The 22,750-nt window shown below is 45.6% G+C and overlaps 1 protein-coding gene across 1 annotated transcript in view; it reads right to left on the reverse strand.

Annotated features, from left to right (window-relative positions):
* PKNOX2 (PBX/knotted 1 homeobox 2) overlaps positions 1 to 22,750 on the reverse strand; it is a 65,971-nt gene that overhangs the window by 3,574 nt on the left and 39,647 nt on the right. The window contains 8 exon segments of the mRNA XM_042882624.1: positions 480 to 599; positions 2,404 to 2,501; positions 2,575 to 2,662; positions 2,664 to 2,708; positions 7,234 to 7,422; positions 9,865 to 10,036; positions 13,741 to 13,877; positions 18,024 to 18,132. Coding sequence (XP_042738558.1) covers positions 480 to 599; positions 2,404 to 2,501; positions 2,575 to 2,662; positions 2,664 to 2,708; positions 7,234 to 7,422; positions 9,865 to 10,036; positions 13,741 to 13,877; positions 18,024 to 18,107 — 933 coding nt within the window. The 5' untranslated portion in view covers positions 18,108 to 18,132.

Consider the following 22,750-nt stretch of genomic DNA (forward strand, 5'->3'; position numbering starts at 1 on the left):
CATCCTCTGTGAATTACACCTCCACCCACCAACAAACCCAAAAACCGGATCATTTTGTAATTTCACACTTTGGACAATTCCTGCTGCACCCACAGGGGCAGCTGTTGCACCCAGCCCACTGACTGCTGGAAAAGGGTACATTGGAGCCGTTAACTGTACAGAGCCCTTCTTTACACACCTGCAAACGTGGATGGAAGTCAGACACTTGGCTTATTTCCCCCTCTGGTTTTGTTTGCTAAACATCAAGATCATAATTTTGCCACCAGCAGTGAAAACATGCCTCAAATGCTCCTAAAATGAAAGCAAAGCCACTTTGTGCCTCCAAATACCCCAAACTAAGACAAACCATCACTTCAGTTTGTTCATTTTGAAGGTTTTGAGGACATTTTTCTTTCCAACTTCCAAAGCAGCCTTTTTTCCCTTGTGCAGCCCCCTGAAGTGTGCTCTGCAGGGTGCATGGTCATGCAGGGTGTGCTCACCATGAGGTGCTGGAAGAGCCAGGAACGCATGATGTTGGTGGCGTGTTTGGGCAGAACGCCCCGCTTGTTCTTGGACTTCTTGTCCTCGCCATCAAGGAGTGAGGTGAGATCCAGGTTCACCTGCCAGGGAGAGAATCAGCTCAAAAGGGTGATCAGCAACCCCAAAAAAACCAAACAAAAATGAACTCAAAACGGGAGTAGTGGAGTGGAAAAAACAGACTGTGGTGAGAACCTCCCAAATCCCACCACTTTCCCAAAATCTGCATTAAATTTCCATTTCTCCACCAGAATCTGTTTAGTATCTTCATTTAGTATCTTCATTTTTGCACCCAGTTTTGCAAAGGGCAATTGGCTTTTCCCAACTGCAGTGGCACCAGTGAGGACAACGCCATGCCCACTTTCAACATGCAATTAAGGAGGATAATTTACCACAATAAAAATACCACAACAAAACAGAGACAGCTATTTTTTACAGCCTGAGGTTAAAACTCTGTGATTCGTTAACTCCTTGTTCCTCACTCTGCTTATTCCAATTAATAGAGGAGAAACGTTGTGGGAAAATGCACTGCTTTTAGAAAAAAAACAAAAATAAATACACTGGGATGCTGCAAGAGAAGCTTTAATGATGTCGTGGGAAAAGAACTGAAACCTCAGTTAAAAAGATTTTTTTTCCCAGCTCTTCATCAAAACACTTCTCCTAGATGAATTAAACATCAGCCTGGCAGGTCCCACCGCTCCCATGAGCTCCAGATGAATAAATCACGCTGGCGGCGCGGGAAGAGCATCCGGAGGTGCTTGTCCAGGCTGCTCTCCCTGCCCTGATATTCCCCGCGCGTCTGTTTCTTGCACCTCAGAGGGCTTTGCTGCAAGATCCAAGCTGGTGACGGAGAGATATTAAAGAGGGAAAGGAGGAAAGAAGCCTTGAAGGCATTAAAGCCTGCTGCGGAGGTGTCTCCTCCTTCCAAAATATCCTTTTTTTCCACATGCATTTATGACTGATAGCGTTAGGAGGCTCCTGCCATTAAAAATGTGCATGGGGGAATTGAGGCTGATCTGCCCCCAGGGAGCAGCGTGGCAGACAGTGATATGTTTTGCCCAAATTCCTGAGGAATGACAGCGTTTGTAAGAGACTGTGGATGATGCAGTCTGCATGCAAACAGGGATGGCAAGTTATCCTTACAAAGCAATTTCTACCCTAAATCATTGTCTTGCTGCAAAAACGCAGAGAAACCCAGCATGGCTAATCAGAAGAGGAATGAAAATAGAACAGATGCCTCAAAGCCACCCCAAATTCATGAGGTTGTGATAACACAGGGAAAAAAGGAGCACTGCCATATGGGATGGATGATGCTTGTGGTCCCCAGAAGATAAATGATACTGAGGTGTTTTGGTGCAGATCTTTTACCCTACAAAAATAAACCTGAGACTGCAACTTCCCTGGAACTTGGTGAAGAAAGGCAGAGAGACCTTGTGAAATCTGACAGCAGAGCAAGCAACCACACAAAGTTTAACAAGAGAATCATACAATCAAGGCCGGAGAAGACCTCCAAGATCCCCAGCCCCAATCCGCCCCCACGATGCCCACTGACCCCGCAGCTCCAGAACACCTCCAGGACTGGGACCCCACCACTCCCTGGGCAGCCTGTGCCAGCGCAGCACCACTTCCAGAGAAGAAATGTTTCCCAATATCCAATCTGACCGTCCCCTGGCACAAGGTGAGGCCACCACCTCTCATCCTTAAATGCTAGAAATGCCAGATTCTGCGTGTAGGATGGGGCAGCCCTGGATCTACGTGCAGAGGCTTGGACACCACTCTCAGACACATGTTTTGTGTTTGGGTGGTGCTGTCTGCAGCCAGGGGTTGGGCCTGGTGCCCCCTATGAGTACCTTCCAGCTCAAGATGCTCTGTGGCTCTAGGATTTACCTGGGCATTGGGGATCTGCAGGGCACCAGGGGCGATGGCTTGGGCAAGGACCTGGCCCTGAGATGTCACCATCGTCACGGGCTGGTACAGGGCTCCACCTGCGGAAGACAGGGTTTGTGGGAGTGCTGCATGCAGAGGGCAGACTCCCCCCAGCCTCCCTGCTGACCCTACCTGGCACAGCGGGCGATCCAGCCCCGCTGCCCATGGCCAGGTTGCCCGGGGGCAGCGCAGCTGCAGGCACCACGATGCCCGGGGGGGGGGTTGGAGGCGGCCGGGAGCGCCGCAGGTGAGCTCTGCAGCATCTCCTGCAAGAGAAAGAAGAAAAGAAGATTTCAAAGCATTTTGTCACATGCAATAAGAGCTTTGTTTTCCCCTCCTTCTGTCACAGCTGGAGATAAATATGGAAAAGCAAGGAATTATGCTTTGCAAAGCTCCCACTTGTGTCTAAGCAACTTCACCTCTTTGTGCAGCCACTATTTTCAATAAGTGAAAAAAATACCACGTAGATGACAAGAAGGAAATAATTATATTGTTTTCCTATCTACACATTTCCTTATTTTTTTCTTTTGTCTGGAACTTGATGAAGCAGCTTCACCTCAAAGGGAAAACACCATAAACTGCTCTGAAAAAAATAACCCCCCCCACCCCCCAAAAAAGGCACGTGAACAGCACAGATCTCCAATAAGAGCAGCAGAAAATAACCACCATTAGTTTCTCCATGCCAGAATAATTAATTTAAAAAAAAAGTGACACAGCTCCATTTGACATAATTCCTTGCAGCTTTAAAGTCAACTTCTTGCAAAAATGGAAATTTCTTCCCCAAGTGCTGTAATATTACCATCAGCCTTTCACCCAAGAGCTGCAAATGGAAAAAAGCACAAATAGGTTATGTGATTATTTAGCACAATACTTTGGGAAGTGCGTCACAATGGGAGGATACGGAGAACTCAGGCCAAGCACGACAGCCTCCATGATGTGCAAGACTTTTGAGTGTCATGCCAAGAGCATTTAGAAAACTATCCTTCCAAAATAAGGTATGAATATCTGAAATATGCCCACTGTAACTGAGATAAAGCTGCATTCACATTGTGCAGTAAAAGGAGGATCTTTTTCTCCCTCTTCCACCCATTTTCCCATTCTGTCTCACTTCTCCATTGTCCTGTTCCTCAGCTGCTGAACAAAATACCAACAAAAGGCATTTTCCACCTTACTTGAACTTACTTCATTTTTACACATTTCATCAGCAAACCTATTTCTTGGTCTAAGAACAGAGGATTTATCTGGAGAACTGATGTATAGTGACACCAGAAACACAAGCAGGGCTGGGTCAGAAAAAGCCATCGCCCCTCTTATTCTAAAAATAAAGCAATGGGGATGATAATTTGAATGCCCAGATCAACTAATTGGACATCAAGTGATTATGTGGGTGCACTGTTCACCAGGAGACATGCAAAACTCTTTTCCTGACTCATTATTCTGCAGTTCCTCAAAAAATGAGAATCCTGAAGACTGTTTTTGGAAGTGCAGTGGGAAGAAATAATTCAGAATATCTGAAAGTGCAGCAACACTGCGAAACCAGAGGTATCCAATGGAAATGGAGGCTCTGCCTTAAAATAGTTATAGACATCTCCAAGAAGATCTAAAATATGTTTTTAGCATACTAATTGCAAATGCCAGCCAAATTACATTGCCATGATGATTTTAGAAATGTTTTACATCCCAGGACTGCAGTTGGAAAGTTTCTGGCAATTTTTACACTTGAGCATAGAAAAAAATGCATCACTAGGTGTCTCTACAGATCCATCACAGCACCAAAATTCTGCAGCTCTATGGCAAAACATGGTTTCTCCAAATTAAAAATCACTTTAATGAGGAAATGGACCTGGTATATATGGCATTGTACAAAAAAACACCCCTTTCTCACAATAACGCTAAAATGCAGTGCTATTTGTGCTGATGTCCTTTCACTTTGTTTTATGATGCAGTGATTTAATTCTGAGTGGCACACGTTATAAAGCTTCCATCCCCTTCTAATTTTCTGAAAATTTTCTGTGCTTGTGTGAACTGGGAAAAATCTGGGTTAGCTGCAGAAAAAAAGAAACGTATGAGTCTGTTGAGAAAGAGCTGGCCAAACTCAACATGTAGAGGCACAGCTGGATGAATGGGGGATGAAAACCTGTTGGCTTTACATAACAGAAATCAATACAGCGGCGATTATCCCATTTCGTCAGTTCCACTTGTTGCTTTCTCAGTTTCAGCTCTCATTCTTGTTATGACATAGCCATACATTTTTAAGCAGGCAGTTGAGTGGTCAAAAAAAATTTGCCCGAGCCAGAAACAGCTTGCTTTCATAACTAACCTGGTACATCTCCTCTCAAAATGATTGATCCCATACCTTGGAAAAAAAAACAAAAACAAAAACCCCCCCACAACCCTGTTTGCTAAGAAACCTTGTAGGTCAATAATTGATTAATCACATTTCTATTATTTACATTATTTTTGAATTTCTGTAGTAAAGGCTGCTTAGGTGTTACACTTATATTTGGTGTGAGATTAATAGCACAATAATTAGCAAGATCATCCCACTTGCCATCTTTTGAACACGAGTCTCACAGTTCTTCAGTTCGCTGAAGCATCCCCAGCTCTATAAGGCTTCTTTGATGAACAAAAAGTGTTTCCACTGTTGTTTTTCTAAGCTTTATCCATGCAAATTCAAGTACACTCAATGAGCTGAAGCAGTCTGGCACTTGACATTGCTGAGTTGGGTAATTAGAAAAAATTTGCCCTTACGCCAGCACCGCTATGTCAACCACATCCAGTGCCCAAGGAGATGGTGGCTCCTTCTGAGCTGTCACCACAAATAGTTGAGCTCCTGTTGCCTGCTGCAAACCCTCCTGTCCCTGAGCCAGTGTGACAATCCTGCAGTGTGATTCCCCTCCAATTGGGTCTCACCCTTTTATTTAGCAACAATCTCCAAAGCCTCACTTGAATTCTCAACGTTCCTGTCCTGCCTGGAAGGAAAACGGGGGCAGATCCGGGATTTCAGGAATCCGAGGAGCTCAGCCCCTTCTCCAGCACTGGCCCGATTATTTTCCAATTTTGTGCTAATTTTCTGATACGATCCCCACCTCTTTGTGAGATGCTAAATCCTCATTACTTCTCCTGACTGATGCATTCTAATTAGATCAACACTTAAAAAAAAAAGAGAGGGAAAAAAAAATCACAATAGCCACAGGACGGCTTTCCATCTCATTAACTCCCTCACTTATTATTTTCATGAAAATTACTGATAAAAACGTGCACCTCCATTTGCTGGGACCAGGAGCTTCGTCGGCTCATATCTAACATCTCTGTCATCACCCGGGATGCGAGCTGTTGCCGTGGCAACGCACAATAATAGAAACTAATAAATTACAAACGAGATGCTCGTTGAGCAATTATTGTTCTCTTTTATGCAAGCGTCTCGCTAATTTTGATCATAAGGAATGCTTCCATAAAGTAGCAAAGGGATAATAAGTCCATTTCTAGAGATTATTAGAAAATAGAGAGAAGCTGTTTTTTTTGGCTTTTTTTTTTTTAAGATCAGTGATTAAGTGCTTTGGTGCTTTCAGGAAACCCAAATAAGAAATACAACTTTTTTCCATGTTTTCCCTCCTTGTGCTGGGGAAAGAAGGCAGCCCCATGTGTAACGCCAGGAGTTTTGAACTGCGCAGCACTTGGAGCAAAGCAGCTACAAATGATGTCTTTTTTCTCCTTTCCACCACCTTGAAAACACCCTGAAACACCATAAAGAGCTCCTGGCATCTACCCCCCATTAGGGAATAGTGCCAAGAGGTGCTTGGTGAACCTCTGACTAATGGTGTGTTGGCTGCAGTTATTTCAGGGAGGACTGTGCAACCGCAAGTTTCATTTTCCCACTGAAAAAAGCCAAGCAGCACATTATCAGAGAGAAATACATCCCTGATTTTTCTTCCAGACACTAAGGAGAAATCCCCTGTTTTTCTCCAAAAAGACACCAAGGTGCAACTCAATGCCAAAATATGAACAGAAATGGCTGAACTTTCTGGATATCTGTAGCACTTAAGGCACCAAATGTTACCTTCTACAGGTGAGAATTTGGAGTACAGAAAAACAAATGAAGGTGTTAAGCTTGGTCATGCTGGTGGTGGATTGCAGGATGTGCTGGAGCAGAGCAACCAAAAAGGGGCATTTGAAATCTGTTGTCCTGCCTTGAAATCTGTTGTCCTGCCTTGAAATGAAGATGACAAAGTGGGACTGTAACACAATAGAAAGCATAGCAGGGACAGCAAGGCCCTAGGCTACAATGAGGATATGCTCAAACACAACAGCTGTGGGCACAAAAATAAAAGAAAGAAGTTGTTTACCTTCAGAAAGCCTCAGGTATGCAAGCTTCTCCAGCAAAATCACCTCACCTCCACTGCCAATCCTTAAATGAGGGCTGGGAAGGGGTGGATCCTGGCCCTTCCATCACTCAGCACATTGCATATACCTGAGCTGCCCCAGGCTGGCCCTGCCTTCCTACCAGATGCTCAATCACTGCTTTAAGCCATGACACAGAACTTCTACTACAGGGACAAATAGTATTTTTTCATGAAACACTTGTAACTATTTCAGGAAAAAAAAAACCCCACCATTTTGCTTCATATGTGCAAGATACAACTCTTTTTTTCATGTTTTCCTCAATTTGGGATGGATTTCATTGAATTTCCCAGAGACCACAGGACTTGCAGAACCATTCCTCAACCTTGCGTGCCTTGCATGCTGGCCAAAGTGCAAGGATGGTGATTGCAGGCAGTGTTAAGGTGTTACCTGAGGGTGGAGGCTGATGGAGGAAGGGTTGGGGGAGTAGGGGCCCCCCAGGTCGTTCCTGAGTAGGTTGTCACTGTGCATCTTGGTTTTGAGGCAGGTGATGTAGCGGTTGCAAAAGTCCTTGCACAATTCGTTGACCTTCTCCAGCTCCAGGAGGTGGATGCGCAGCACCTGGATTGCCTTCACCATCTGCACGCATCAAAAGCAGAGTCAAAAGCATTACCATTCTCAGCAAACCAAAGAAAGAAAGAGAAAGCCCCTAGAATCGATATTCTCACCCCAGATCCACCCCAGAGCCCATCCCTCTGCTCCCCTGCCTTTCTTCTCCCTCTGCAGCTGTGCTATCTCTGCGATCCCAAGAGGTGAAATTCACAAAAATTACTGTCGCTTTCATGGGAATTTCTCCCAGAAAATTCCGAGGCAAAGCCCTGATGTAGCAACGTGTTTGGTTATTCTCCAGAGACCACTTTCTCTAACAAGATTATGGGGCTGCAGCACTGCCGTAAGCTGTTGCTGGTGCAAAGCCTGGGCCTCATTAAAACGTACCCCATAAATGTTAAAAAATTTACACATGAAACATTCCTCTTGCCGAGCTGAAACCTTAAGTTTTACAGCCGCTGTTTGAAATCTTGCATAATATATAAAATTTCAGCTATTCACTCCGGGGCAATAAATCCAGTTTTATGTAACAAAGAGTCTTTGCATTTCAAAGGGTGTTTTTAACTTGCAAATTTTAGTGGTCATCTTTACAAACTGTGAGATGTCGAGGTTGGGAAACATCCCGAAAAATCCAAGGCCAAACTCAGGTGGAGGCTCCACAACGGAGAAAGCAAATTTTCAGTCAGCAGACAGCAGGAACAATGGGGCACGGATGGAAAACTTCCCTTTTTAATGCTTTTTTTCTGCATATTTTCCTTCCTCTGCGCTTGGCACGGGTGAAGCGCAAGGTGGAGGCGTCGCGCCCCAGCTCTCCGCATCCTCCAGGGGCTCACGGCCATGAAAGTCAATATTCAAGGGCAAAGGCAAGAGGACCTGACACATATATGTATAAAAAATAAATCTCTCAATTATCTCAGCTCATTTGCTTAGGGTCTCATTTTATGTCCCTGCTCCGCTGCGCCGTATATCTGTCCGGATAAAGAGTTACAGTCCGTTGGCGTACGTGCGCGGGGTTGTAAAAAATACAGATGCTGAATTAATTGACTGTGTGGCACTCGGCAGCTGATTGAGTTGATAATGGTGAGATCTGACCTTTTTCTAATTTCTAATTACGTGCATCTCGGCAGCGAGGAATACATGACTCTTATTCTAATGATAGCTAATGCCGCTGGCCTTTTCATCCCCACTTCGCCATTGTTGATTTCCAGGGAATCAATGGTGTTAAAAAAATGCAAAAAAGAAAAAAAAAAAAACAACAAAAAAAAAGGAGAATGAAAACAGATTTTGGATTGGAAACATCTGATGCACATTCAGCCCTTAAATCTGCACTGAAACGATCCCGAACACGGCTTTTTTGGTCATTCATCCCAGAGCAGATTTGTTTCTTGTCTACAGGACGTTGCAAAACAGGCTTAGTAATCTGCAAACATTTTTGCACATCCTGTAATTTTTTGGGTGGTTTTCCACAGACTTCCAAGCCAGTCTTGAATTGAGGATCTCACCAAACTCTCCTCCAAATGCTGAAACGAAGTCCAAAAGATGCAGCATTTTTATCTTGTAATTATTTCTTGCTTTTTAGGAAAGTGCTTCTTTCTGCACTTGGATGAGCATTGGTTTACTTTTTTCTCCTCCTGCCAGGTCGTCAGACAAACTCACTGCCTGCAAATTGCCTGATTTTGTTGCTTTCCTGGGATGGAAATCCCTCTGCAGAGAATCCCAGAGGCCACACCATTCCCTGGGGAAGAACTTTTGGTCTTTGCATCATCTCAGGCATGTGAAATTTCCTCTTTCAACCTTAAAATCTCCTTGTGAGGCAGTGGTGCACCAGGATGGGGCCAAGGACGTGGTCACCCACATACCTCTCACAGAGATCATGTGTGGAGGTTCCTGGAAATAATAATGGGATTTGGAGATATTCCATGAAGTCCCTGCAAGATAAAAAGCTCCATCCCAAGCAGTCCTTGCACGCAATGGCTACAAGAAAATTTACAGTGGAGAAGGCACTATAAAGAGCTCAAAGTGGCCCAAACCACTGATAGGCATTTCCTCTTCTGGAAAAGGCCTTTATTTTGCCATGTCTGTTGGACAAGAGCTGCCCATCATGAATGAGCTGAGACGGTGCCAGCAGAAAGTGGATGGGACTGCACTCATACTGAAAAACAGAGATTACAAGTTACGGGTCACAAACTGTTCACCAAGCTTGGCTGATTCCCAGAAATGTGTTGACTCTGCAGTGCATGTGTGAGAAAATCAGGCAAAACTTGGGCTGGAGTTTGTTCTTGCTGGAGATGACCTCACAGAAAGTCCTGGAGAAAAAAAATCTTGCAGGGTCCGTGCAGAACACTGTTAAGGTGCCCAATATCATAAACACTGCCCCAACATCTTGTCAAGTTGGTAGACTCCCATAACACATCATCCTCTATTCCAGCCCCAGCCCACAGAGGCCCTACACGAAGCCCCAGCACACTCTACCAGGTTGTCCAGCTCAGGGTCATCACTGAAGAAAGGTTTGTGCTCCTGCTCCTGCTGGTGGACAAAGTTCTCAATGTCAACGTCGAAGCTGGCTGAGGTGATGCACTCGGAGCCCTGGGTTGCCTGCTCACACTTCTCAAAGAGCAGCGTAAGCAGCGGGAACAGTGGGTGCCTGTGAACAACAGAGCAGGCAACCCCATAAATCCAGCTGTTTTCGTTCTTTCATCTGTTCTTATCCTAAACCATCTATCCATTCCCTCCCAGCTTGCTACAGCCTGGTGATGAAAACCTCATGCCAGTGTTGAATGTGCTTTCTCTAGATCAGGTAAGAAACAAAGTTTTAGAATTGCTGAATGCACCATTTCCCCTCCAGAAGTGGCGTGTCTCAACATCATGACACTTTCCAGCATTGCACCAGTGCTGCCTGTTTCAGAATGGTTCTGCAGTGGACAAAAACGTTTGGCTTCAAGGAGGTTGCCTTGGCACTGGAATCGACATCTGCACTGGGATCCAAGCCAAAAGGCTCCCAAAAATGTCGGTCAGCTGGGGATGATGGATGGGGCGGGCATGCATTTCTACATCCTTTTATACCAAGCATCCGACTTGCTTTTGCTTTATGGGTTGCTACTGCATCCCGATGGCTCTTTGTGACTATTTTGAGCACATCTGTGTTCAAGATGAGGTAGAAGGTGGGCCAAACCTCACTTTCTTTTTAATACGAGATTTCCCTTTGAGGACAGGCTTGCCTTTCTTGCCTTTCTTTTTGGAAATCCATCAGTGGGATTCCAATTGGGATTCCTTTTAATAGTTATTCTAAATCAACACAGTATAAAATATAAATATACATGTTAGTGCAAAGCACACGGAAATGAAGGACACAAAGGTCATGAGATAGCACAGGGAGCTTCTCTGGCTGTGCAACTTTAAAAATATAAAACTATTAAAAATAGAAAACATAAAAAATATAAAGCTATTAAACTCTGAGGGGAGAAATGCAAAATGCTGCCATGGGATTGCTTTGCCATCCCCACAGCAATGGCACCCCAGTTATCTCAGTATAACAGGATTTGCTGCACCCCCTTCAGATAAGTACTCTTATAAACAGGTATACAACAATTTTGGGGGAAAAAAAAGCAATTTTAGCCCAAAGGAGGAATGATAATGGCTCGCTCCAGGCTTCCTGTGGGTCTCTTCCAAGCCAGAGTCAGGGGAAGGGGTTAAACCCCTGGGATAAGTCTTCATTTGCAGCCACTAATACTGCAGCATATTATGGTCTAATCTGGCCTGATCCCAGTTTAATGCAAGATTTGCCAGGGCTGGAGCAGTCTGCGGGGGCTGGGGGAATCATTCCATAATTTCAGCTGCCCTGCCGGGGCTCAGCCGAGGGATATGAACGGCAAATTCCAAGCAGCAGCATGAATTATTGGCCTTATGAACCCACGGCTCGCAGCAGATGCCATTTCGAAAACCAGCTAGGAAGAAAAGGCACGAACCAACCTGGTACGAAGGAACAAAATTACCCCAGGGGTTGGGGTTGTTATAGGGGGGAGATGCATTTTGTAGCCTCTTTGCTTTGAAGGGGTGTTGGTGCCAACAGGGATTAAAGCCACCACTGACTTCACTGCGCTTCGCTGTGCTCATAACTGACCTTCAGGAATTGCCTGTGGGATGGGGAGGCAGTGTGGGTAGCTTTTATTTGGAAGGAAAATAAACCAAAATAAATGATACGATAATAAAATATAAAAATGTAATATATATATATAAATATTTCGAACAACAACAAAAAAATCATAATTAAATAAAACTAAAGGTGGACATGAAAAACCCCTAAGCTAAGGAAAATCACCAAAGCCCTTTTCAAGCATGGTGTTCAGGAGCAGTGAAATTAGGGTTTCTGCCATGAGCTGGGTGCTGAATTGTTGCAACTGTTTGTTGGTTTATTTTCCTTTTGCATGCAAAAATTACACAGATTTCTCCACTTTCAGCTTTTCGATGGCTGCTAAACACAGGAGAATGGGACAGGCACCACAGGGTTCTGGCACAGGGGATCTGGATGCCGCCCTCGATGTGAAATATGGGATGGGCATCCAGGATGCACGAGGTCCAGGAGGATTTCCCCCATCACAGATCTCACAAAGGCAGAGAATCACCCCCACAGCACCAAGAAGAGTTTTGGGATGGAAAAATTTGCTTTGGCAACATCTGCTTTTGCAAAAATCTGTGTTTTGGGGGCAATCCTCTGAATCTGGAGCGTGCACAGGTCAGCCTTTCCACCCCATTTGCCACCGCTCCAAATAAGCAGGAGAAGCTGCTCGTGCAGCGGTGGCACCGAACAAATAAAGGGCTGAACCTGACATTTTCCTGCAGGAGAGGTCGTTGGCAGCCGCTAATAAAAAGGATTTGACACGGGCTAATAAAGAGAAATGAATCCCTCTAATGGCCTCATTTCGCACATTCAGCAGGGTGCTGCTGCAGGCTGGCAGTGCGGGCACAGGGAGGGCAGCGCGGCACAACGCTCGCTGCTGCTCTCTTTTCCAGCCCCAAAATGCATTTTTTTTCTCCAAAAGCAGGTTGGCAAAGAGACACAGACTTTTCCCACTAGGAAATCCAGAGCACAGAGAGCGCAGGAGTGGTTCTGAGTGCATGACAGCCCAAAATCTGAAGTGATGCTGCTGGGCTAGTCCCCAGAATGATGCTTGGTCGTACAGCAAAGAGCAAGTAGATTCCTTTCCTTTTTTTTTTTCCTATTTTTTAATGGAGGATAGAACTCCCTCTAGAGCATAAGATCCAGTGGTGACTTTGTGGTCATTTGCCCATCGCCTCCTATCTTTCTTGTTGCATCTTGTTGCTTCCCTTCCCTTCAGGTTGATCAACCAATGCACAGAGCCAATGCCTTCTGCCTTTGAAAATTAACAAAAATCCATTGCTGACAGTGGAGGAAGCAGCACGGGGTGGCACGCAGCCAGCTGCTGAAAGTACATTTGATATCAAATGACGTATATTTATCCTACATGAAATGATGCATATTCAGATTTCACATGGGACTGGAACCCTATAGGCCCATATGCCACAAAAAAATTACTTCTATGCATTTTTATAAATGCATGGCATCTCCAAACCACAGCCGTGGCTGTTAGCTGGGGTTATTCCTTAATATTAAGCCTTAATCCTAATTATATGACAGTATCATAGATCAGAATCATAGAATGGCTTGGATTGAAAAGGATCTCAAAGATCATCCAGTTCCAACCCCCAACAACACTGCTATATCATACTGCATACATTATGGTATTATCATTAATTACATATCACTTATATAATCACATTATTTGCATAATCATTATATTACTTATTACAACACTTTATACATTATAATATGATGTATTATTGTACCCACAGCTAAAAATAAGGGGGCAGGAGGCGTCCAGCCACTGCCGCTTGCGTACCACATGGATGCACAAACTGCACGTTCCAGGTTCATGGCTGTTTTTGCTCCTCCTGAGTGCATTTTCTGCCTCAAATGACAGTTTTACAGAAAGAAAAAAGATGAATTTGGATTTTGTGGTGTTTCTGGAGGGGTGTGGTGCTGCTGGCCATGGTGCTAGGTTGGCCAAGGAGCTCCGTCATCCTGCATTATTACTGCTAAAAAGGAGCTAAATGCGAACCCACCCATTCCCAGGCATTAACAAATGCATTTGAATGTTAGTGGGTTAACAATGCATTACCGTGATTAACGTATCGGTGCGTTGCTGCATTCATCAATGCATTAATCAGTGCATTACCGAATCAATGCACTCCCAATGCACAAGAAAAATGAATGCAGGAACAAACTGCCACTAGGATTAACTACTGCCCATGGCCGTTAGCTGGCATCACCTGTAGACAGCTCGCTTGTCGGCCTCCAGCTGCGCCTGCGGGTCGCCGGCTGCGGGGGGCACGGCTGCGGTGGGAGCCGGCGCGGCAGAGAGGTGCACGGGCTGAGCCTTGCTGGGCTGCTGGGCTGTGGCCGTCATCTGAGGGGAAGGGGAAACAGGAGAGAAAAAGGGGTAATGTGAGGGGGAATTGCAGGTGCTCTATGCTAAGTGCTCCGCAGTCCCCGATAAAATCTGCACTGCTCGTCTCCTGCTCTCAATGTTCAAAGAGAGCAGGTAGGGCTGTCAGACACACAGGCTTTCTGCCTTCTCCCAGAATCACACCAGCTTCTGCCAGCCCTCTTTGTGCTGAGCCCAGAGATGAGTCATCTGAAGCACTTAGAGCAGACAGCCAGAAAAGCAACTTTTTGTGTGTGTGTCCCAAAGGCCAACTCTGCCCAAATGGCTGCTGTGAAGGGGCGCGAAATCCGCCAGCAAAATATACATGAGATGAACGCAGTAAACGACTGTGTTAGCGAATGCCTTGCTTTTCAAAAACTTGACATTAATTTAGTGAAACATGCATCTAAAAAGCAAGACCAAGCTCTGCCAGCACGTGTGCAAATTGCTGCACGTCCTCCCAGCATCACCCCAAAGCATCCCAAAATCTCCGTGCATAGGGTATGTGTCCTCGCTCGAATGTTTGGGGGTGATTTCCATATTAACTAAAATTAAAATTAATGATTAACATTAAAATTAATGATTGCATTAGGGAAATCTGCATTATTTCCAGCCCCTACAGTTCCGTGTTTCTGTGATTCACTGCCAGGCTGTAGCCAGATCTGACATAAATGACAAGATTTAGTTAAAAGAATAACAGCTGGGGGAGAAGCATAATCTCTCTGGGGCCAAATCAATCAGCACCCCAACTCGTGTGGTTTGCAACTCAAAATCTCAGTGCAAAATGAACTCCCTGAGTCGATGTTTCACCTGTTCTTGCTCTGGAATTCTGTACAAATTAGCATTTGTCTGTTTTCCTCCATAAATCTTCCATCCTCCCCCAAGCTGCGTAGCAAAAAGAAGCCTCTGTCTCTGGCTAAATACTTTCTCTGTGTACATAAAGAGGCGTGTATACGTGCAGATGCCTACAGTTTTGTCCAGCACGACTCACCTCTGCACTCAGACTCTCGGCATGGAGAAACAGATTTCTCACCTCGATTAAAAGCTGCACGGACCTGTGCCAAAGCGCCCGCTGCTTTTGAAATGTTTGACTTTAATATCTCCTGCCTGACCTTTCCCTGCTGCCACGGCACTTTTTAATCTCAGTTATTGTTCATAACTCCAAAGTTTGGCTCCTGGAAATTCACCTGGCACCGTTTAATTTCTAACACTCCCAGCGCGGAAGCTGGCTGGGTTACTTCATTTTTCTCCCTTTTCACTCCCAGAGGGCCAAATAAATGGGTTTGTGGGACTTCACCCATCAGTTGGGGTTTCTCCCTGCTTTTTTCCAGTTTTTGTACAAACCCAAATAGAAAGCACTGACTGTGTACGGCATTCCAGCCACGCCGTTAAATACCTCCACTTCCTTTCTCATTTTCCCCATTCCTCTCCCTGCCAGCTCCGCTGAGAATTACTTTAAATTTTGGGGGGTAAATGGATTTTGTTTTCCCCTTTTCCCCTTTCTTCACTTGAGCACTCATTTACCGGGACACTGCAGACCATTCTGTGTCCTCGTCGGCAGACGGAGCCCCCAAATCCTGCCAAGTTGGCTGCGTGCAGCTGAGTCTGCAACTAATTGGGCTATTACTCACAGAAAAGCCTCCTCTGCGGCTGTTTCGAAGCCATTACCTCACCTTGGACTAAAGAAAATAATCCCACACCTCATGCAACCTCTGATGAACAGCACGGTGGTGCCAAGTCAGAAAAAAATAGGAGAGGCTGCTCCAAAGCAAAGCGTTTGCAGACAGACAGGGGTGCGGGGCAGGGAGGAAAACAGCCAACAGTATGTGCACAAGAGAGGGAAAAAAGCATAAAATTGCCATGCATTCGTGCAATGGTAACTGCTGGGTAACAGCAGGGCTGAATTCTGTGCAGAGAGCTGAAGTGATTTTTGTGGTACTGCATCACCTCCCAGTTGTACTCCTGTTGGTGTTATAATCCTCTTTTTGGTTCTTTAGGACGAAAATGCTTTGCCAGAGCCAGTGGCAGCACGCCTGGCACCTGCAATAATCCCTTTTGCTCCACATTTATGAGAACTGCAGCCAAATAGGTCGGCTCCAGCAACCCCAGTGAAGGTGCTCAAGGCAGGGCAGCCTGCTGCATACGATCCTATTCACAGGGACATTTCTCAGTGCCTTTGCATGAAATCCATGTGCCATTTATGCAGGTTCCAAGCCCAGAACGATGCTGAGGACACCAGGAGAGGGACTCACTGATCCTACAGAAAAATTGACATCTCTGCTCGATTTTTAACCTGCAACAGCTGCAGATTTTCTGGATTTGTCCGTGACAAATGCAACACCATTTTAAAAATGGCTTCTGGGGGCAGGCTTATTTTCATCAGCTCCTGTGCTGAAAATGAGATTGTATTTTTAAAATAACCTCTACTCTGCTAAATATATTTGCCCAACTTTGACAGTGAAATGGCAGACGACTTTCTGCTTTTTTCTTTCTTTTAATTTATTATGGAAAACACATGGATTTCTATGCAGAGTCCTAATTTCCAACAGGTAGAGTTGCTCAGCGATCACGCTTGGTCTCAATTACACCGTTACGTGCTGGTAGCAGAACCAGGAGATTATTACAGCGTTTTTTCCCTCATAAGGCAGCTGTTCCCACCACTTCTGCTTCATTTTTGCACATTTCTGACAGTGAGGTTGATTGCTTGCATGGCCTCTACAGTAACGATATTAATGCAAAGCTCCCCCAAACCCCTTTTTTACCATTTTTCTCCCTAGGATGGTCCCTTTGATAATGGGAAGCTTTGCAATGTCAGTTGTAACTCTTGTAATTGATGGTTCAACTTGTTTTCTTATTTAACACTGACCTCCCCATATCTGCTGTATCTTTGGGGAGAGGAATAAACATGCAATTTGCTTTTCTAAAAGCTAGAAATACCAAATCCTACCATTTTCAGGTGAAAAGCTCACAGCAGCCACAGCATTCAGAAAAAAAAATAACAAACACAAAACAAAGTGCTTTTTGCTGCAGCATTCCCCCTAAAATGAAGGGCAAACACACAAGCATCCCCTTCGAAAGGATGAAAAAGAAAGGGCTTGGGTGGCAACAGCCCCAGAGATCCCCAAATGCAATGTTCTAAATGAAAATGAGGGCACAGAAGGGACAGGGAAAGGTATAGGGTATGTCTCTGTAGGATGCCATGGAAAAGCTGGGCTATTTTAAAAGTCCCTTAAATTGCCCATTAGGACTAAATCGGCGTCCCAGCTCCCTGCTGCGTAAGCGAGAAAGGCGCAGCGTTTCGACTGGGAGGCACTAAGAAAAAAAGGAAAAAGTGAGGGAAAAAAAAAAAGCCCTGAGCGGAGCAGCGGAGCGAGCAAATGATGACACAGAAGTTGGAGGAGCCATAAAAGCCCCACCGAGGCATCATTTGCAAAAGTGACCTTTTCCCACCGAAGGAGACGAGCTGAAAGGAGGCCCGGGTGGCTTCAGGGGAGTGCAGAAGTCACGGCTAGGCAGCAATGTATTTATTTTCCTTGCAGGAAATGGTCTCTATTTTTTTTTCCTGGGGGGTATTTTGTGCTTTTGCAGCCACACAGGGATGCAAATGGTGGAGAAAGGCAGCAGAGCTGAGCTTTGAAGAAAACACAAAATGGGGAGAAAATTCACATTTTTCCATATAAGCCCTATAAAAGCTGCCTTAGACACAGTACCAGTTCAGTGCTACATCTGGATCATCCACATTCAGTCTCAGCAGACCAAACCAGAAATACAGATTTGCCCCCCAGAAGCTTGGAATAGGCTGCAAAGAGGAGGGCCAACCCCAAAACCCAACCTTGCCAGAGCCCAAATCCCCACATCCAGCACATTGGGGTGCACTGGCTGAGTTTCTCTTGGACCAAATTCCTTTTCTTACAATAACTAACTCTGTAATGACACTTGGAAAGGAGGTTATTCGACTCCTTGGAGCAACACTGTAGATGAAGTCTCTTTTTCCCTGGGACGGCTTGCCAAAAATGCCATAAAATCAATCAAAACGCCATTCAAATTGCCTCCAAAGCCACCTCACTGCAGAACCCACACTGCAGTGGGAGGGGATTTTGGGGGGATGAGGGCATGGGGGGCACTCACCTGTGGGCTGTCTTGGTAGGGAGGAGGGGGCACCGTCTGGGTGGCCATCATCGTCAGAGCCGGTGCCGGGGAGACATGGTGCATCCTGGGCAGGAGTCACATTGAGAACCTGCGGGCAGGGAAAAGCTGCTGGATCTGGGGGAAAAACACCCCGAAATGGGGCTTTTCTTCCCCAGGAGGGAAAAATAACAATAAAAAGGAGACAAGGAAAGGAAAGGAGAGGTGACACCCCTCACATGAGCACAGAGCTCTCTCCCTGTGGGAAACCCAAAATGATCTGTTGACCCTTAATGTGACAGTTATCTGAGATTTGTCATTTTGGATGGGAAATGCATTCAGGGAAAGGTGACGAAGGCCACAGGTGAGAGCAGCGCTGCTGCGGCCATGGGCTGCCTTGGGTGGAGCTTGCTATGCTTTTCCCCATAGGAACCCTGGTGCATGCAGGGCTCTGCTTCCTCCTGTGATCTGTGGGAGGAAACGTCCTCACCCACGGCAGAGGAACAGGGATGCTGAGGTGGGCTGGCTCGGGGTCTTCAGATCATTCCCTGCAGTTGCCTGGGGGAAGATTTGCAATATTCTGCTCTCCTCCGTGAGACTTTGGGCCTTGCAGAGCCCACCAGGCACCACAGGCACGAAGGCACTGTGCTGATACAGAAAGCTGAGCACTGTGCATGGGATCAGCATCAATCGCCGTTATTGTTTTGAGTGAATAAATATGAAAAATATTTGTTTACAGATATAATAATACAGGACTACTTTTCACATGCTTTGCATGTCCCTTGAATAGCTTATTAAGAAAGCACATCCAAAATGGAGGGCATTGAGAATGTAGAGTGGGGTCAGCGCGTGACGCAGACCTCCTGAAGACAGCATTTATGGGATTAAAATCGTAAAACCACAGAATCTCCTGACTTGGAAAGGACCCACGAGGATCATGGAGTCCAACTCCTGAAATGACGCTTTTATCTTTTTTTACTCTAATAAAATTATCTGCTCCTGAGTGAACCGGCAGCTTAAAATCTTTGGGGTCAGATGTTAAATCCTGCCCTGCAGGCACACAGGCAGCCCCATCCTCGAGGGGTGACACCGAAGCTCGTGGAGGAAACCTCACCAGAAACAGCTGCAGCCGGAAAAAGAAAAGAGCTCGGCATCCCGACAGCCCAGAAAAAAAACGGGAAAAAGGCCCCTCAGAGGCTATTTTGGGGCAAAACCCGCAGCTGCTGTCCGTGCCTGCAGCAAGCCTACCGTTAGCAAGCAGCGCTGCACCGCAGGGTGCAGGCTTTGTATCCGAATGTATTCCCAGAAGGTGGCAGTCCAGAGCCCGAATTAATTGCCGAGTATCCCCCAACCTGCTCGCCACATCGAGCAGCGCTTTGAGGCTTCACAGGTGTTGATTTGTGTGGAGAACGCGACTTACGGCCAAATATAAAAAGGGATAAGAATGAGAGGCAGCCGTCGCCGACAGCGCTGTGTTTATGTGGGGCCGCAGCAGCCGCGGGGCCCCGTGCGGTGCGGAGCTGTCAGCGCTGCCCTGCAGCCCCGCGGATTTATGTCAGCGCTGCGCCTCTCCCCGGAGCAGCGAAAGTCCAATCGCTGCTGTTTTAGGTACTAATTCTTACTGTTTGGTCATTATTTTCCCCCTTAAATGTTTTTAAACCGGTGTGCCCTTGGCTATAGGCATCCAGAAGAGGAGAGGAGAAAGAGAAGGGGTGCAGAGCAATAGCCCCTGCAGAGCATCTCAGATCAGTGATCCCACCTTGGGCAAATGGTGAATTTTCGGGGCTGGTGAGCTGACGAGGGCAGGAGGAGTCAGGCTGCTCCCGGGGCATCACACACAAATGAGAATTTTTGAGCAATAAAACTGATAAATGCTCTTTTCATTTCCGGAAGGGGTTTTGGCAGCAATCTGAGATCAAAGTATCCTAAATTTCCTTATGAAATAAAAATTATTTCATTTCACTGTAACATTGCCATTAAGTTGGAAACGTATTTCCCACAGAGCTCGTGCCGACCTAAAAGAGTTGCAGCCCGGAAAGATTTATAGGCTGCTTTTTTTCCAGCCATCTCTTATCTCTCCTTTCAAATTAACGTAATTAGAACGAGTTGAGAAGTCATCTTTTCAGGGTGGTCACCAATGCTTCAAAATGTTAAAAAAATCCAAGTATCACTGGCAGTCATTGCCATCCTGGAGGCAAAGAGGAAATAATCTCTGATCCGCACGATTGGCAAAACTGCTGTGAAAATGCATTAGAAGAAGCCCTGAATGTGAAAAAATCGCCGCCTTGGACTCCACGTTACCAATTTTTTCAGATAACGTTAATGTTGGCTTTGCAAAATGCAGCTGTTGCTTCCAAATCAATGGAAAATGGGGATCATTTTTTCCAGCTAATTCAACAGCTTCTCCCTGCAGCGTGTGGTGGATAACTGAGAGTTCCACGTGGAAACCATGCAGACAGGTTTTCATGCATTTCCCATTTTCCTCCTGACGTTGCAAAATTATTTGAGACGGTTGGGAGTGTGGTTCCACCACAGGAGGGGATTTCACCCTTCCAAAGGGTGTTTTCTCAGACGGCTCACGAGGACAGCGTTGGTCATGCTCTGCTCACAGCAGGCTGCCAGAGCTCAGTGCTGCTGTCTCCACAGAGGGCTTCTGCACGCTGATGTTTATGATATATGCATTCATTATTCACATATACATAAATTAAAATGAAGAAATATGGCTGACAAGAAGGGAGATGCACCTCCAGAGGACAATATATCCTGCTGTGAAACGCCAGCTAGGACAGGTTCACTCTCTGCGGGTGACAACATCCCTCTGCTTGCCTGTGAAGTGACTCAGGAGCGAATCCCTCGGTCCCACATGCAGCATTTCTGCCGTATCCCCATTGCCGACTGTCTGTTTTTACTGAAATTTGCCCATTTTCCTGAGAGCAAAAGTTTCCAGTTGCAGGTGAGCATTAGGTTTTCACAAGCTACGAAAGCAACCCTCTAACATCATGTCTGATGATGTCAATTCATCAATGGTCAAAAATGGGGAAGAATCCTGTTTTTCAGGGTATTACCCATTCTCAATTGGTTCTCATGATTCTTCTCTTTCTACCACATGGGCTTGCATGCTGCCTTGAATGTGGATAGATGCTAGAAACATCACGGGGATAACAAATGTTTCTATTTTTTTTGCAATGTTTGGTAGCCAAATTTCCTCTGCTCAATTCCAGGAGGATTTCTGCACCGCTAACAGCCCAGACGCAGCTTCCCTACGTACTGCACTTTGACAACTTCCTGGTGTCTCATCACTGAGTTATTTCCCAGTAAAAAAAAGATGAATCAAGGCTGGGCTTCTGCTGCTGCCGCTGTGTAATGCAGTTTGGGATTTGGTATTTCTACAGAACAAAATCCAGGGCCGGAGCAAACTCCTCTTCTCCTGAAAAGGTTTTTGACCAACACAAAGGCAGCAGAAGGGGAAAGGGACACGCTGCGCCGCATGGCACGTCCCAAAAACAGCTCAGTTCCCCACGGGATGGGGAATCTCCCTGTTGTGGAAGGGAAGCAGCGTTAAGATATTTGCAACCCCCCCAGCTGCACGGGAAGGAGTAGGTGTGGGAGGGGGAGCTGCTGTGGTGCATTTCTGATGAGAACAACAATTACCGCTAAATATTTCTCTTCTCTCCGAAGATACCCATCCCCGCTGCCGACCAAAATGCTCCAGGGATATCTCTGCAACATAAACACAAGAATAAAACCTGCAAGAGCCAGTCAGAGCTTTAGTAGACAAGGTTAATGTACCTTGAACGGCAGCATTAAACAACTTTGTTCTTTTTGTAAGTGGAGAGCTGAGATACCTGCGCACGTTTTAGTGTTATTTTTATAGAGGGAGATCCTTAAAGCACCTTCCAAAAAAACTGGCACAGGGAAACATCAAAGAGGTTTCTTCAAAGTAACATGAAAATACTTGAATTTTGAGCAATGCAGCCCCCGGCCCAGCAAAAGTTCCCAAAAGAGCAAATTGTGATTTTTTATTTTTTTTTTTGGAGGGCAAATGGAAAACCTTTGAAGTGAAACGTAGCTGAGGAGCCTAAAAATGTACAAAATTCCCCTTGTCGGACACAAACTGTCCAGGAAAAGGTTCTGATTGCTTTGAGAGCATTAGCAAAAATCGGGAGAGGATTAATTTTCTAGCAGTTCTTCACTGCAAGCAATTAACTGTGAATAATTTATGATCAAAATCTATCCTGATGCTTTCAAAAGTTGCCTTGCACACTTCAATTTCAATTGCAACCTGCTAATCCCATGACATAAGGATTGCTGTGCAATCATATTTCCAACACCCAAACTCCAAATTTCAATCACATTCCAGTCCTGAAATAGGAAAGTCTCACCCCAAAGTCCCAACCAGGTTCAGACTTTGACACAGAACTTCTTGGAGGACAGAGGAAATCTTCCTCAGCAAAAATGGATTTTTTTATACAACATATACAACATCAGCTTTGTTATTCCATCCCACAGCCCATCACCAGTTTTTCAGTCAGAGGATCGGATTGGCACCGGTGGACAGAAGCCACCCACAACCTCAGTGCTCCAAAGATCCCAGCAAAGATCCGGCCACAAACTACGCAGGACTGGGTAACACACGTCGCCTATTTGCATCAGTTTCATCAAATCCCCCAGCACACATGTGAGTGATGGCAACACCAGCAGGAACAATTTTTGGTCATGTGGCAGAGACT

This window comes from Lagopus leucura, unplaced genomic scaffold, assembly GCF_019238085.1.
Source record: "Lagopus leucura isolate 7727_CA_CO unplaced genomic scaffold, USGS_WTPT01 Super-Scaffold_100034, whole genome shotgun sequence".
Lineage (NCBI taxonomy): Eukaryota > Metazoa > Chordata > Aves > Galliformes > Phasianidae > Lagopus > Lagopus leucura.